At 41.2% G+C, this 15,749-nt stretch overlaps 2 protein-coding genes across 2 annotated transcripts; both read left to right on the top strand.

The window, feature by feature from the left end:
- The first annotated feature begins 2,491 nt into the window (after positions 1-2,491).
- agtr1b (angiotensin II receptor, type 1b) lies at positions 2,492-8,974 on the top strand. Its single transcript, XM_078281106.1, has 2 exons — positions 2,492-2,633; positions 6,896-8,974. The coding sequence occupies exon 2, from the start codon at positions 7,002-7,004 to the stop codon at positions 8,088-8,090; it is 1,089 nt and encodes a 362-aa protein (XP_078137232.1). The 5' UTR covers positions 2,492-2,633; positions 6,896-7,001; the 3' UTR covers positions 8,091-8,974.
- A 305-nt stretch (positions 8,975-9,279) lies between these two features.
- Positions 9,280-15,213, top strand: cpb1 (carboxypeptidase B1 (tissue)). The gene is made up of 11 exons (XM_078281105.1): positions 9,280-9,375; positions 10,078-10,153; positions 10,479-10,603; positions 10,723-10,822; positions 10,923-11,024; positions 11,134-11,238; positions 11,327-11,437; positions 11,571-11,661; positions 12,045-12,247; positions 14,477-14,561; positions 14,843-15,213. The coding sequence occupies exons 1-11, from the start codon at positions 9,311-9,313 to the stop codon at positions 15,028-15,030; spliced, it is 1,251 nt and encodes a 416-aa protein (XP_078137231.1). The 5' UTR covers positions 9,280-9,310; the 3' UTR covers positions 15,031-15,213.
- Positions 15,214-15,749: the final 536 nt, after the last annotated feature.

Below are 15,749 nucleotides of genomic sequence, written 5' to 3'. Positions count from 1 at the left end.
AGTTGCATCAGATTACTGTTGCACAACACAAATTTATAAAAAAAATCTTGGATTGATCATTTATGTGTTATTTTAGAGTCAATCTGTCACGGTTTGTCAGGAAAGGCTTGGACCCAAACGCAGTTAAGAGGTAATTTATTAACAAAAAGAGTCTTCTTCAAAGTCCTCAGGAAGGTAGCCAGGCAGGAACACACGGGAAAAAAAACAGAATCCACAACAGGAAAGATCAGCACGGTACACAAAAACAGAATCCACGACAGTACAGAGACAGCATCCAACAGAAAACACAGCAACAGAATAAAATGATTCGACAAAAGACAAGGGAGACACAAACTAAATACAAGAGGTAACGAGGACTAACAAGGGACAGGTGAAACAAATAAGACAATCACAAGGGCGGGAAACTAAAGACAGGAAGTAAACTAGACAAGACAAGGGAGACAAGACACAGAAGACTACAAAATAACAGGGTTAGGGTTAGGGTTAGGGTTAGGGTAACAGGAAACAGAACATCAGAACAGAAAACAGAAAATCACAATCATGACACAATCATGCAGTTTTTTTTCCCAGCACATGGAGTTTTACTTTGCAAAACGCACCCACCCCAACCCTAAATAAACACCACCCATCCATTCTAAAAAGGTACAGTCCCATAGGACATTTCATTCCCCCACATAGTCTTCTCCCCCCAGATCTCCTTTTTTTATCAACATCTGTTTCTGCTTGTACTCGGGGAGTGTAAAGCAATGTTTTAGTGTGGGGTGTTGCAACAACATCCTGTTCCTACTGAGAATTATTTGTTTTGTGGAAAATGCGGTGGAGATTCGGAGCTTTATACATAACTGTTCCTTCCTGAGAGGACTTGTGGGTCAGATTTAGATTGTTGATCATTCTCGTGGCAGCGAGACCAAGCTACCGTATGGGTGCTCATTGCTGTGACAGAATACACAATAAGATTTGCCTAATGGATGATTCTTATCATTCGCTGTAATAGAAGACATAATGGAGCCTGATCATAGTCCCCCTGGAGGTGTAAATGGCTCTGTTGTTGTGTTTCAGACAAAGTGAGATACTGTCCTCTCTGCAACCTGCCCTGCCTGAAAAATGACAGGTATAAATGCTGAAGAGCACTCTGGTGCATGTCACGTGTTTTCATAAAAGTTTTCCAGATCTTTTTACGTGTTGCTTTTTGACCCTGTGTGACCTCCAAGATGCAGTGAGCTATAGTACGCTTGGTAAATGTGATTATTCTCAAATGACTTTGTCACCTGAGTGAGCAAAAGCCAAGAAACAGGACCTCCACTTAGCCCAAAGTGTGTTTTTCCTTTCTTGACTTGTTCGTCTTCAACCAAAGGTGATGGCTCTCTTCACTGTCAACACTGCGGACACTGAAACTGAAGGGGATTTAGAGGATGACAGCCATGCCGCCTCATCCATCACTATCCATCTCCATGACAGCTGCGATAGGTGCGGAGAGGTGAGGATGTGACCCACTTCTCAACACCTGTCACACCTTGAGAAAAAAAAAAAAGAATAGTGAGACAAATATCTTTAGTGCCAAAGAGTGTTTGATTGTTTGCACATTGTTTGCAGTTGCTAAAAATAAAGCTCCCTCATTATAACAGCTGGATTACACAACCATAAAGAGTGCAGGCTTCAAATTTCTCCCTTACGCCCTATACAAATTCTTTTAGCGTGAAATTATTCTTTGGAGTACAGTTTTACCAGTCACATCAGCAAGTGCCTCAATCACACTTAAATAGCCTCAACAAAGCCAGCTTGACCACGTGGAGTTGTTAGCTCGGCCACTCTGACATGCATATACATTCACACACTCTAACAATACATCCACCTCTTTTAAAAAAAAAAAAAAAGCTATGACAACTGAATCACAATGGAAAATTGGGTAACCCAACTCTCCGGCTTCCCCTTGCAATTTCCCTCTCCTCGCCCCTTATACACCCTGGTCCAAGCCAAGGGCAAGCTTGTGGCAGCTGTTAATACAGTATGTCGACAGGTCCAAACACAATCAAAGCCTGGTTATGCCTTTTTATGCTGTGCAAAGGACAAAGACAGGGGGCTGCCATGGGATGAGAGATGAGCGCTAGTGGAGGATAGAGTTGGTCGAGGTATTAAAGTGAAATTAACCAAAGTGCTGTAAATACCAGTGTGCATGCCTGTGTCTGATTAATTAAACTGTTATGCTGAATTGAACGCCCTCAAAAGATTGTGTAACAGGCCTTTAATGAGCTCCACTTGTCAAAGGTAGCAATACATTTCATATGAAAGAGAAAGTGAGTTATTCAAAGTAGACATTTAGAGAGAGGGATGGTGCTTGAGGAGTAGGGTGGGAGGAGGGGGAGGAGGAGAGGGGAAGAGGGTTGCTATTGTGTAAGATTGTGTGTGTGTGTGTGTGTGTGTGTGTGTGTGTGTGTGTGTGTGTGTGTGTGTGTGTGTGTGTGTGAGAGAGAGAGAGTAGTGGGGGGCTGTTTGTGTGTCAGACGGTATTCCTGCTCGTCTCGCTCCACCAGTTAAGTTAAATCAGAGGCAGCCACTGGCACACTGCAGTGGTCTCTCTATCTCTCTCTGTCCTGCTCTGAAAGCATCAACAACCTCCTGATTCAGCACCACAGGTAAGATCCCACATTGCATCATTTCCAGGAAGATGTTTTACCAACTTTTAAAAATGAAAAAAAAAAAGAGTTATTGTCTGTAAGCTCTTTAAATGTAACTTTCTGTAATAGCCTCTAATAGGATGAGCTTCTAATGTTTCAGCACAAAAAAGGTTTCAGTGTCTGTCAATATTTATATCACAAGCCCTTTGTTGACATTTGCTGATATTACCTTGGGAACCCGCATATGGAGTAAATGCATTGAATAAAACGACATATAACATGTATTCACTGACTTAATTGGTGCCACCTGTTGTTGTTGTTTGTTCAAGTAGTTCATGTGAAAGTCCTGTTTGATCAGAGCCTTTAAAACAACTACTCTAGCTGTGCGGTTTATGGGAAGAATCCAGAACTGGCAACTCCTCACTTTATTAGGAATTTAATTCCTAAAACAGGCAGGAAAAAGAGCAGATGGGGAAGAAAACATGGTGGCTGTGGAATAGTAGGGAAATGTATCTGTAGAAATGGAAAAAAAACAGGTGATATTTAATTTTCAGCCAGACAGTTTTAACTGTTGAAGAAGAAATAGAGTGATACTGGAGAATGAACATGAGGAAAAGAAGTTGTGGCTTCAGAGTGAAGGCTTCAGAGTGAAAGCAAGAGCTTTGTATGGGTTTCACTTTTATAGGCGCTTACTTTCCCCCCCTAATGTGTCTATCTTGGACACAAACACTGCTCTTGAGAGCCAGTAATTGTGTTATTTAATATAATCTCAGGTTTTATAGTTAAATGATCCTCTAACAAACTATCTCGGTGATCAAAAATAAGTAGGAGAGAAAGGGATTCATACGTTGTTTATAATGATTTTGTAATTGAAAACTTCAGTAGCGTATTTTATTACGTACAGTACAGGAAATTAAGGGAAGCTCTACAGGCTGAAGTTTGTGCTGTTTAATTGTGCAAGTCACATGAAAGTGAAGTTTTCTAAATGCAGACATGGTTTCTGAAGCCAATATTTCCATTAGTCCATCTCTGGCAGTCCTCATTTTGTTCATGGACACTATCACTCTTACACACACACACACACACACACACACACACACACACACACACACACACACACACATGCACTTAATCAAAATCTTCTGAAAATATATGTATATATAGTAAAACAGTACAGTGTATATATGTACATATATATGTATGTATTTTAAATGGAGAAGTATGGTGCTTTTGATGCAGTTTATTTTAAATTGCAATCAACTTCATTGCATGGCATCACCATACTTAACATTTAAGAGTAACTTTAGCTGTCAGTGAGTTTGCTCTTGGTCAAGTTTCCTACTTCAAAAACTCTTCAGCTGAAGTGAGAAACTGTAAGTTGAGCCAGAGGAGGAACTGAGTTATAGGAGGCTACGGTTGTGGTCCACTACACTACACACCACACGACTTTTAGACACCCATACTATTACTCTACATGGAGGAGTAATAATGATAAATTAAGCTGTTGTGCAATTCCAAGACCATGTATTGCCATTTGATGGTGGTGGGAAGCGGAGTATTACATTTGTATTCCTGTAACGTGTTTGAAGATACCATATGTAGCAAAACATTCTGTTGACCAAAAATGCCTGAAATGAGACCTAAACGTGGGTGGCTGAGATGGTGTGTTCTCAGTAAGATGAACCTCACTTCATAATGGGCTGTAATACGTTTGTAAATCATTAACTCCATCAACCTGACATTTTAGTGGCTCTCTCTATAGGCAGCCAGATGGTGGTGCTCATGTCAGAGCAGACGGGTACTCAGGTCGAGGGCAGCCTCAGATAGCTTTGTTGTTGGGAACCACCATTCCATCCAAACTCAGTCCTACTCGGCACATCATTTTTCTAGGTTTAGCTTTCTAAGGAATGTCCACGGTCTCAGGAAGGGGATTTATTTAAAAACCCCAAAATAGGGTTAAAATGGAATGTTGCTGCTACAGTGCCATTAAGGAGTCAGGCTATGTAGAGCAAAAATGTCTCCAAACTTCCTCCTAATCGAGATTGTATCATTCATTGTAAGCAGCTGTGTGTTTGCAAACAGTGCAGGGCAATGCAGACCATTGTCTCGTCCGAGCGGATGCAGCTTGTTCATGGACCTTGTAAAGTAGGTGTTTGCCTTCCTGTCTGTGGTCACCCAGGGTTTATGGCTATCATTCAGTAATGTGCCATCTCACTTTCGAGCTATAGCTCACTGGACACGCAGCTACACTAAATCGCCTGCTTCCGATTTTCCGTCTGTGCAACCTTGCCTTTATTAGGTTTAGGGCTCACTTACATATATAGGCAGCAATAACTTTCAGCCTTGTTAATATACACTCTCTATGCACATCCCCTGGCATTGAGCATCTCCCTTATGGAAAAATACTGGTGGTTAAAATGCCAGCCTTTTCAATAATGGTAAGAGGCATGTGGCGTCCATTTTCCCCCATATTTCCATTTGTGGTCACCAGAAATCTTCTTAGCATCAAGAGATTTTCTTAAACAGTTTTAAATCCCACTGTTTTAAACCAGTGAAACTGATATGTGTTTTGTTGCTGTCTTCTGTGTAGTTAAAATGTACAGCCACCCACTGTTATAATCATTATAAAAAGAAAACACATGTACAGTAAATCCAAGCGGTGACATCTGTGTTGGTGCTTTACCCTACCTACTACACCAGGATATTCTGTGCTGGAAACTCGCAAAGATACTTCATTATTCTGTTGCCCTTGGCACCCACACATCTTCCACACTCAACAATCCCCACATCTGCAACCGATACGGTAGTTGCTTTAGTGCACAGAGTGGTTTTTTTTCCCAAAGAATTCACCCACCGAAACCTAGTGGAAAATGAGGAGATCTTGGACTGGGAGATAAAATAGTTCTACTGGCAGGGCTCAGACTGTCTTAATGCCAACCAGAGGGCAATAGGAATGCAGATAGGGAAGGTTTTTAAATGTGCATAACTCAATAAGTACTGTAAGTCCAGCTGTAAGAGCAACAGCAGCAACTGTATTTCTGCAAAAGGCAATTGATCGATACTTTTTAATTGTACAGTAATTTCTATCATGATATCACAGTACTGTGTCAGCTGTGAGATGGGAGTAAATCTTGAAGCTAGAATGCCATCTTGTGGCTAGACACCTGCTTAGTTTAGTGAAACTGGTAATCAGAAGATTTCAATTTTTTTATGTGGCAGCATATACAGTAGTCTACACTTTATCTGTATTATACAAAAGAGTCCACTTCATATTCTAAAAAAACAGCCCATATATTTTTGGAATTATCTGTATATGCAGTTTGCCCCCTTTAAGCTTCAAATTCAGAGGATGTTTTCCTCTGCCATCTGTTTGGTTTTAATGCAACTGCGAAAATGTTGTCAATTTCATGTAATTAGTAACAGAAACTATCTTTGCAGCTATAGTGATAGAATATATGAGGCTTATGCTAATATTATTACATCAGCCCCACTAATGACACTCACTAAGCCATTCTATTAAAACATAAAGACTCTAAACAAAGGGTAGAATTAGTTTTTTATTCCCATTTCACATTCTGCTGGTACAAATAAAGCAAAAACGAGCCCTGAGGCAAATATTTCCACAGCACGCAGGTTTGATTTTCTCACAGAGCAATGTTTCCACAGAGCCGAATCCCTGCTGTCCTGTTTGTTTAGGTGTGTGCTGATTAGAAGTTCTCATGCTGGGTACAATGTATCTCTGCACACCAAGGTTTTGAAACGTGACATGTCTTCTACAGTGACTGGAGCCTCAACCCTCTCTTTCTCTCTCCTCCATCAGTACCTCAGTGTTTAATGGTGTTGTTATCCAAGCTCACACTTTGCCATGCAGTCTTCATTAACACAGGTCATAACACAAGGCATAAATGTTCTCCTTCCGGGTGCTGACAGTCCACCCAGATGGACGGACCATTTGATAAACACTGTACTGTTTTACTGTTGCCATTCATTAGCTGAGAGACGATATAAAGGAGAAGGGAGAATGCAGACTGTCTGAATAATGATGTTTCAAAGGGCATTTTTGGAATATTGAATAACATAGAACATCTGTTTTTCATGGCTTCTTATTTTACAGAAATAACATAAAGCGTCAGGATAGCTTTAATGTGCAGGTCTTTAATGAGCTGGTGTAGGGTGAGCACTTTCATTGGGGCTCGTGTGGATTAGCGTTTATGGGCCATGCCAGCGGTAATGATGGCTCTTCCCCTAGACTGCCTGTGACATTTTTGTTTCTTTTATAGGACTCGCTGAGGCCCTCGCCCAAGGCCTGTATCAGTCACCACAGACGCACCCTGCCGACAGGGCCCCTGTTTAAAGGTCCCAGGATCTGGCACTTAAAAAAGGAAAATGCAGAATATAACTGCAGGAGCGACAGAAGGGATAGCTCTGACATGCGGCATGTCTGGAAGCCATGAATTCATCTTCACCCTGGTACCCGTCGTCTACGGCTGTATCTTTGTTGTAGGCATTATCGGAAACAGTATGGTAGTGGCTGTCATCTACTGCTACTTGAAGCTCAAGACGGTGGCCAACATACTTGTGCTCAACCTTGCTGTTTCTGACCTCACCTTCCTCATCACTCTGCCCATGTGGGCCACCTTCACTGCTACAGGCTACCACTGGCCCTTTGGAGGATTCCTCTGCAAGGCCAGTGCAGGGCTGGTGATTTTTAACCTCTACACCAGCATCTTCTTCCTCACAGCACTCAGCATTGACCGCTATCTTGCTATCGTCCACCCAATGCGATCACGCAGGTTACGTACGGTGCTGTACGCCCGTATCTCATGTGTAGTGGTCTGGCTTTTTGCCTTTGTGCTTAGTGTGCCCACAGCACTGACTAGGGACGTCCTCAACATCACAAACTACACTACAGTGTGTGCCACTCTGCACCCAGCCACTGAAAATGTTGTGAGGGTGAAAGAGCTCCTGCTGGCCATCAGCCTGCTGAAAAGTCTGCTGGGATTCCTGGTGCCCTTTGTTATCATCATCACATGTTACTGTCTCATCGGACGGGCGCTGGTGGGTGCGAGGCACATCCAGAAAAGTTCCCGTTCACGTGATGACGAGGTACTGCGCATGCTTGCAGCAGCTGTCCTAGCCTTCTTCCTGTGCTGGGTGCCCCATCAGGTGTTCCACTTAATGCAGGTGCTCACCCAGCTAACACCGGTGGAGAACTGTGCCATCCTGGAAATCATAGACACGGCCATGCCCTTCACCATCTGCATTGCCTACTTCAACAGCTGCGTTAACCCTATTGTGTACGGATTTGTTGGGCATAACTTTCGCAAGAACTTACTGCGTCTGTTGCGCTGCTTGCCAAGTGAAACTAGAGGGCCTCACCCAAGCATTAGCTCCAAGAAGAGCGCCCTCTCTTTTCGTGCCTCTGAGGCATTGAGCCTCACAGTCAAAAGCAAGGCTTTCTCTGACGACAAGTGAAGAAGAAAACAGAGAGACGATATGTTCACGCTTCCCGCTCTTTTGGTCTGTGGTTAAGGGGCCAGGGATGGAGAAATTCCATGCTTTTAAAACCCCAACTGTATTACCAAGCACTGAATCATGCAGAACAGTTAACATTATTAATGTCCCTCTGTGAGTCCAAGAGACATTCATTAATTGTACAGTGCTTATCTGAAGAATGATTATTCATAAACCATCACAGGTCACACAGAACTCATACTTGTCACATTTATGCAGGCAGATGTTTCTCTCGAAGCAATGAGAAATGAATCTCACTGGCATCAGTGAAGTAAAGTAAATCCAGGAATTAACTACTGTATATCAAAGCTAGAAAATACTATACATAATTACAGATCACTTATGCCATTATTTATATAAGATATGCATGCACTGCAGGATTTTGTCGCTGGTGTGCCTTGAGATTACAGTGCGGTGATATATTGTCCAGTGATAACCATTCTGTGTGCTCAGTAGGTCTTTCACCAGTTGGAACAGTGATCAATTGCTCAGCAAAGATGCCAAAGCTAAAAAAGAAGAAAAAAATCATTAGCACCTGTGCATGCTCTGCCAGCAGCTGTCTGCAGTACATACAACATTGGAAAAGTTGTGATTCAACAAATGTGATTCAAGTTTACATCAGCTTATAACATATGTGACTATGATAACTAGTGCCTGTATGCTGTATGTGGTTAAGTGTTTGCATAATGAGTTTGAAATACTACACAAACACTCCAGGCAGGGGGATCATTGTCAATATATCTGGTGGTTGTCTATGTGGTATTTAAACATGTTGAGATATTTTTGTTCCTACTCTGTAAATGTACAGTTTGTGAATATATGAAATTATAAGTAAAATAAAAATTCCGTAGTACTAAGTTGACTTTGTATTACCTTATAATAAAAATATACAAATTATCTTGATTAGTCATGAAAAAAAGTCATTAGTTACCAAAACATCCAGAATGAGATTAAGTATTATGGATCAAAATCAAGTTACCTTGGCTCAAAATGTCCCTAAGCACCTCTAGCATCTGAAATCATTGACTATGTCATCATGTTCCTCCACGTGGCACCTAAAAACAACTGGTGGCTTTTTGGGAGGATGTGTGACATATTGCTGCTACAGACGAGGATTGGTAGATGGGCAGCAGGTCGGGGTTATAAATGCTGTCAACGGTGAGTTCAGCCTCACAGACAACATGAGGGCCCTCCTGCTTCTCGGATTGGTGGCTGTTGCCCTGGCTGAAATCACTCACTTTGAAGGGTAAATATCTAGTCTTTGTCAAAGCAAAAAGACACATTTCTGTCAATTATGTGTGACACTATTGCCATACAATGTCTAAATTACAGTGCCAATCATGACTTTGCATTAAGCATGCATGATGACATACTGTAGTATGGTTCTTGACCTGTCTGTTATGAATTATACAGTAGGAAGGTATTAGCCAATATTAACCTGTGCGCTAAATGAGTACAGAATTATGGTTCAATGTAATTTGCCTGCCATCAATTGACCGTATATCAATTTCCAACACGGCAAGTTGTGAAATGGTCACGTTTTTTTTATCTATTGATTTGTGTACCGGACACGATTATGCTGTTTTTTTCGTGGTGCTCAGCAAGAAATAGGAATGGGAAGCATAATGGGAAGCATCTATACGGAGGTTGGGTTTAGAAGAACAGGGAAAGCACACGACCCGCAGTCTCTGGGTGCTCAGCACGGACCAACCTCCCTACACGGATTTTCGCCTTTTCATACTACTCCCTACCGTAGTCCTGCTGTGATCACGAAATATGCATCCCATTTAAATACATTACATTAAAAATTGTGCTCACCACCACGAAATAAACAACATGCACAGAGTATTATTTTACAGTGTAGTAAAGAGACTGCCCAGTAATGTGAACCACAAAACTGTGGCTATTGTACCATATTTCTGATCTCTCTCTCTCTTTTTTTCACTAGAGAGAAAGTCTTCCGTCTGAAGCCTGTACTTGATGAGCATGTGACCCTCATTAAGGACCTGGCTAAGAGCATTGAGGTACCTTGAAGCCTTCTCTCACACACCCACACACCTTATAATGCTATATTTACTCACTACATGCGCTTTAATTGGTTTGCTAATGGTGGAAGAGGTTAAATTGGATATATTTTTTGGGTCAATTCACTAAACGCCTGTTCAGATATGCAAATCATATCTAATTGCACCTTTTTTTGAATGCTTGGATAAATTACTGTCTATATTGCTGGATCTTTGTCATCTCACATTCACTTCACAATAATATGTCTTTTAGCTTATCAAAGTTTGTCAAATGAAAAGGTTGAGCTCAACATGCTCAAGTGTTTGACTTTGGCGCCATCTGCAGGTTGACTTCTGGAGACCCGAGAGCCCTGAGCTGGTGACCATCGACGTCGATGTGGACATCCGTGTGCGGGCCATGTACCTGGATATGGTGTACACCACCCTGCAGCAGAATGACATGGAGTACAAGTAGGTCACAAGACAAAGATGCAAAATAAATCTTTATCTGATTTACACTTAATTGAACACAAAGGTTTCATTTTATACATGTGCTTTTTAAATATTTGTTTTAATGAATCCCTCTTCAGGGTCCTCATTGAGGATGTGCAGTCTTCTGTTGATGCTCAGGTTGATAACAAGCCCTCTCCCAGAGCCCACAGCTACACCAAGTACAACACCTGGGATACTGTAAGAGGAAAATAGATCAATCTCTTCCACAATCACAATCACAATCTCACCTGACTGGATTGTTATTTCCTGTTCTTATTTGTTTTCCCTTTAATTTCAGGTCCAGTCCTGGATCGCCTCCATTTCCTCCTCCAATCCTAACCTCATTAGCAAGCAGGTGATTGGAAGCACCTACGAGGGACGCCCTATGACTGTTCTCAAGGTATTACAAGACTTATCTGATATATCAGTCCCTCGTGTTGAAAACTGTTGGATAAGTATACCACTGATTGTTCTCACAAATGTTTTCTTCTTACTTTTAACAACTACAGCTCGGTAAGAAGTCCAGCTCCACCAAGCCCGCTATCTTCATGGATTGTGGTATTCACGCTAGAGAGTGGATCTCTCCTGCTTTCTGCCAGTGGTTTGTCAAGGAGGTGAGGAAAACACCTGGATGGGCATGACAAGCGTTTATACAAAGACTTCCACTCATAACAGCACAGAATGTTTTCCAATCATCCTCAGGCTCTGTCCACCTATGGCAGTGATTCTCAGATGACCAGCCTGCTCAACCAGATGGATGTATTTGTGCTGCCTGTCTTTAACATTGATGGCTACGACTACACCCACAAGAGCGTAAGTTCCAACTTCAAGCTTAAATTTACAGTGTAACCTAATAGAGACCATGCAGTCTTTTTTATCTTAACGAATTTGTTGGTTTGTTCAATGCATGTCTGATATGTTTATTCTGTCCACTGGGGGGCTTTAGAACAGGATGTGGAGGAAGACTCGCTCCAGGAAATCTGGATCCAGCTGCATTGGTGCCGATCCCAACAGGAACTGGAACGCTGGCTGGTGTAGTAAGTGCAACATATACATGGCTATATCCCAAAGGGGTACTTTTATATTGCACTACTGCAAAGATGGGGGGTATATGTGAAACTGATTTCTTTATAAATGACCAAACTCTGTGCAGCACAGGCCGAGGTATCTTGACTTTTAGTGCCTAGTGTGAGTCATCCCACAGCTTTCAAATCTACACATTGTAATGTTTTTCTCAAACTCCTTCCAGAGCCACATACAGTGAGACATTATACAACTGTTTTCAGAGGCTGTATAGTACTCCTCAAGTCAATTGAACTTCATGTGTACAATCACGCCTTCAAGCATAGTCACAATGCATTTGAAGAAGTAAAAAAAATGTCTCTATTCATGGTTTTCAACAATGTAATTTTCAATACAGCCACTGGTGCCTCCAGCAACCCCTGCAGCGACACCTTCTGTGGGTACAGTCCTGAGTCTGAGATCGAGGTTAAGAACGTTGCCGACTTCATCCGCAGGAACAAGTCCGTCCTCAAGGCCTACCTAACCATCCACTCCTACTCCCAGCTGCTGCTCTTCCCCTATTCCTACACCTTTGAGCTGGCTGCACACCACAGTGAGCTGGTAAGTCATCATTATCTGCCATAAATGGCATATTGTACATAAAGCTGTGTACAGTGACAGTGAATATATTAACTAACATGCTTGGTCAGTCACAATGACTGTATAATTATTAATCATGGCAGTGTCACATGTATCGCTAAAATGCAGCACCCTAATGTATACAGCCTTAATGGAAATGTATGCATTAGGAACACAATAACAATAGATTAACTGCATTAGACATAGGTATGTTACATTTTGGATCAATCTGGCTCTTCATGTAATGATCGTCAGACAAGCATCAAAGGTAAAAGTAGTGCCACTATAAGGATTAAATTGACAGCAGCATTTCTTTTAAATGATATTAAAATCTTTTAAATTATATACATCTATACAGGAAATTACACTCATTAGATGCTAACTAAATAGCGTGAGCAATGTCTTTATGATGGGCAGCATTTCACTGTGCATCTCATTTATAAGAATAGCAGCATATCAAAACTTTCAGAACAAACGTTATATAATATTAATATAATAGAAACTGATTATAATATCTCTAAAGGTGTTTGAGAAGAATTGAACCCAGTTCCATTATGACTCTTATCTAAAGGTCACTGTAAGGTTTAGCCCCATGGTGGAAGGAGGAGACATGGACTCAGTTCTTCACCTGATGCTTTGATTTATTTCTTCCCATTCACAGGGGAAGTGCAGTAGTGCAAGGATGAATTATTATAAAACAATATATCAAAAATCAAACAAGGAAACTAACTACAAACTATTCAAATTATCATACCAAACAAATATTAAACAATACAAAAGCCTAAATCAGACCCTGACTATTAGGCTCTAGCACCTGCACCCTTCCAGGCCAAAACTGTTCTTCTCCAGGAGCCGCTGCCTCCTTCCTTTATACCTGAAGCCCCTCCTACAAGACAAACCAAAGTTAATTGGAAATCAATCAAACCCCATCATGTTACCTCAACATTCCAAAACATTTCTGGCTACATTAATACACAATATACCAACTATAAAACCAGAAATTAAATGTTACATGCTGAACAAGTTTCTCAAAACAGAAAGCTTTAGGCACTCCAGTACCCACCTCTGTACTGGCTTACACTTGGACCATTCCAGGTCTTCCTCCCTATAAATTACACCAAACTCTGCCACTTCGACCCAGAGCCTTGCTTGAAGATAAGAACAGGTGAATGAGACATGCAAACATTTGGATGACCTTGGGTAAATCCAATAACCTAAAATAAATAACTTGAAATTAACTGTGTATGTGTCGTATTTATCAAATCATGATTTCTACTCTTTTGACTAGTACTTAAATACACTGAAAGGAAATAACATGAATTGACAAGCCATGTGTCCACTGATGCTAGCCCACATGCTAATGGTAATGCCAATGCTAACAGTCCTATGCTAATGCTCATGCTCAGGTTAGCTTAGCATGCTAGGACCAATGCTACCACTGGCTTAATTGAAGGCATGGGGTAACCCCATGACAGTCACACTTGGCTGCTGCAAATCATTTACTCCCTGCTCATATGCTTCATTCTCGTGGTTCTTTTACCTCTCACTGGGGTGTACAGTTAACACTCACACCCCTGCTCCAGCTCTCACACTAACTGAGGCACATCACATGTCTCTGCCTCTCTATTACCCACTCGTAATTCAACTCTCTTCTGACACGTTACAGAACAAAAGACCTCTGGGGATCTGTCATAACTCATCTGCTCTTCCAGAAATATCATTTCCTGCTTGTGCATTTCTCTGAGGGTTTCATTTCCTGTTGGGACTCACTGAAGTGTTTTACTTTTTTCTGTAATATCAGTAAACATGTTTTGTTCAAAAAAGCGCTATGGATGGTGGGCAAAATGTATTTACTGATCTTAATACAAGCTGGGTTTTTCTTTTCACTTTAAAACTGTAACTTTTAAAAGAATTGATGACACAGTCTTAACACTTACAAATAAAAAGTTGAATTCATAATAGATTAAAAGCACTGTTGCTCAATTCATTAAACTCTTACTAGACCACTTACTTGGTCTGGTATGAACAGTAGTTTATGGTGGCTAATGTTAGCTAACTTCTGATATATTTTTTATGTTCTCTGATGCTGTCTGAAGTGTGTAAATACAGGAATATAACAGGCTCAGATATATCAAAGTATTCAGTTACATATATGAAAAAATCTTCTGATTGGTCTTTTGATCTGACTTTTGTTTTTTCTCTGTTTTGTAGCTGAAGGTTGCTGAGGGAGCTTCTGCTGCTCTGCGTAGTCTGTATGATACTACATACACCAGTGGACCCGGTGCTGCAACCATCTGTAAGTACAGCGAGTATTGCAGCTACATTGGTCTCCATGGAGAAATAGTGTATTAGAGAAAGCTTGATATTCTATCTACCACCTATAATGATATGCATTATGATGTGTTCACACATCATAAAAAAGAAAAAAGCAATTGCCTATCATGAGAGAAAGCTATTTCTAGCAAGGATTTTGTTTTGGCCCCTGAAAGCATTATTTGTATAAAAACACATCCAGGCTGTCCCAGGTCATCAGCATATCCCACTCTGAATAATCCCCCTATCCTTATCTGTCCTCAGACCCTGCTGCTGGAGGCTCTGATGACTGGGCCTACGACCTGGGAGTAAAGTATTCCTACACCTTCGAGTTGCGTGACACTGGTCGTTATGGCTTCCTGCTGCCCGAGTCTCAGATCAAGCCCACATGCGAGGAGACCATGCTGGCCGTCAAGTACATCGCCGCCTACGTGCAGAAGAACCTCTATTAAAGAGCGGAACTGCCAGGACCCCTGCCAACTCAGCTCCTCTATACCAGCCCCCAGCCCCTCCAACCTCTCAGCCATCTCCAGCCTGTATCCATGGATACAGGCACCACCCGCCATGTTTCCTTGCTGTGCTTGACAGAATGTCAAGATGAGTGCAAACAATAAAATCAATGATCCATCCCCACACACTGAACCAATTTTTTATGTGTATATGATAATATAGTGTCTGATGGACTGAGCCTTTCTCGTTTGTATGGAAATATACAACAAAACAGTTGCAAAATAATGCTTACATGTCACAGCCCATCACAAATAGGCCAGGAAACTAATAATACAATAATAATAAATAATTTGCTTTAAATAAATCCTTCATAGCCCAGGAAAACATTGCGAGACACTGAACTTTAACCATTTTTATATAACCGTTATTTAACCAGGTAAGCCAATTAAGAACAAATTCTCATTTGCAACGACGACCTGGCCAAGACAAGGCATAAAACGTGCGAGACAACATAGTTATACATTAAATACGCAAAATATAAACATACAAAATACAACAAAGATTCTACAAAAAATATGGATCAAATATAAATACTGAGTGTAGTAAAGAATCTGTGTACAATTTGTGCAAATGCAATAGTGCAAAAAGTATTAAACAGATATTAAACAAATATGACAGCAGTGCAGGTAAGATTGTGCCACTATGCATTGGAACATAAGAG

The sequence above is a fragment of the Sander vitreus genome, chromosome 22 (assembly GCF_031162955.1).
Source record: "Sander vitreus isolate 19-12246 chromosome 22, sanVit1, whole genome shotgun sequence".
NCBI lineage: Eukaryota > Metazoa > Chordata > Actinopteri > Perciformes > Percidae > Sander > Sander vitreus.
The sequence above is the reverse complement of the archived record's forward strand: the minus strand, read 5'-3'. Positions and strand labels throughout refer to the sequence as shown.

Coding starts and splice junctions, on each gene's coding strand:
- agtr1b (XM_078281106.1), top strand. CDS start 7,002: ATGCAGAATATAACTGCAGGAGCGACAGAAGGGATAGCTCTGACATGC.
- cpb1 (XM_078281105.1), top strand. CDS start 9,311: ATGAGGGCCCTCCTGCTTCTCGGATTGGTGGCTGTTGCCCTGGCTGAA. Junction 10,154..10,478: donor ACCTGGCTAAGAGCATTGAG/GTACCTTGAAGC, acceptor CGCCATCTGCAG/GTTGACTTCTGGAGACCCGA. Junction 12,248..14,476: donor CTGCACACCACAGTGAGCTG/GTAAGTCATCAT, acceptor TCTGTTTTGTAG/CTGAAGGTTGCTGAGGGAGC.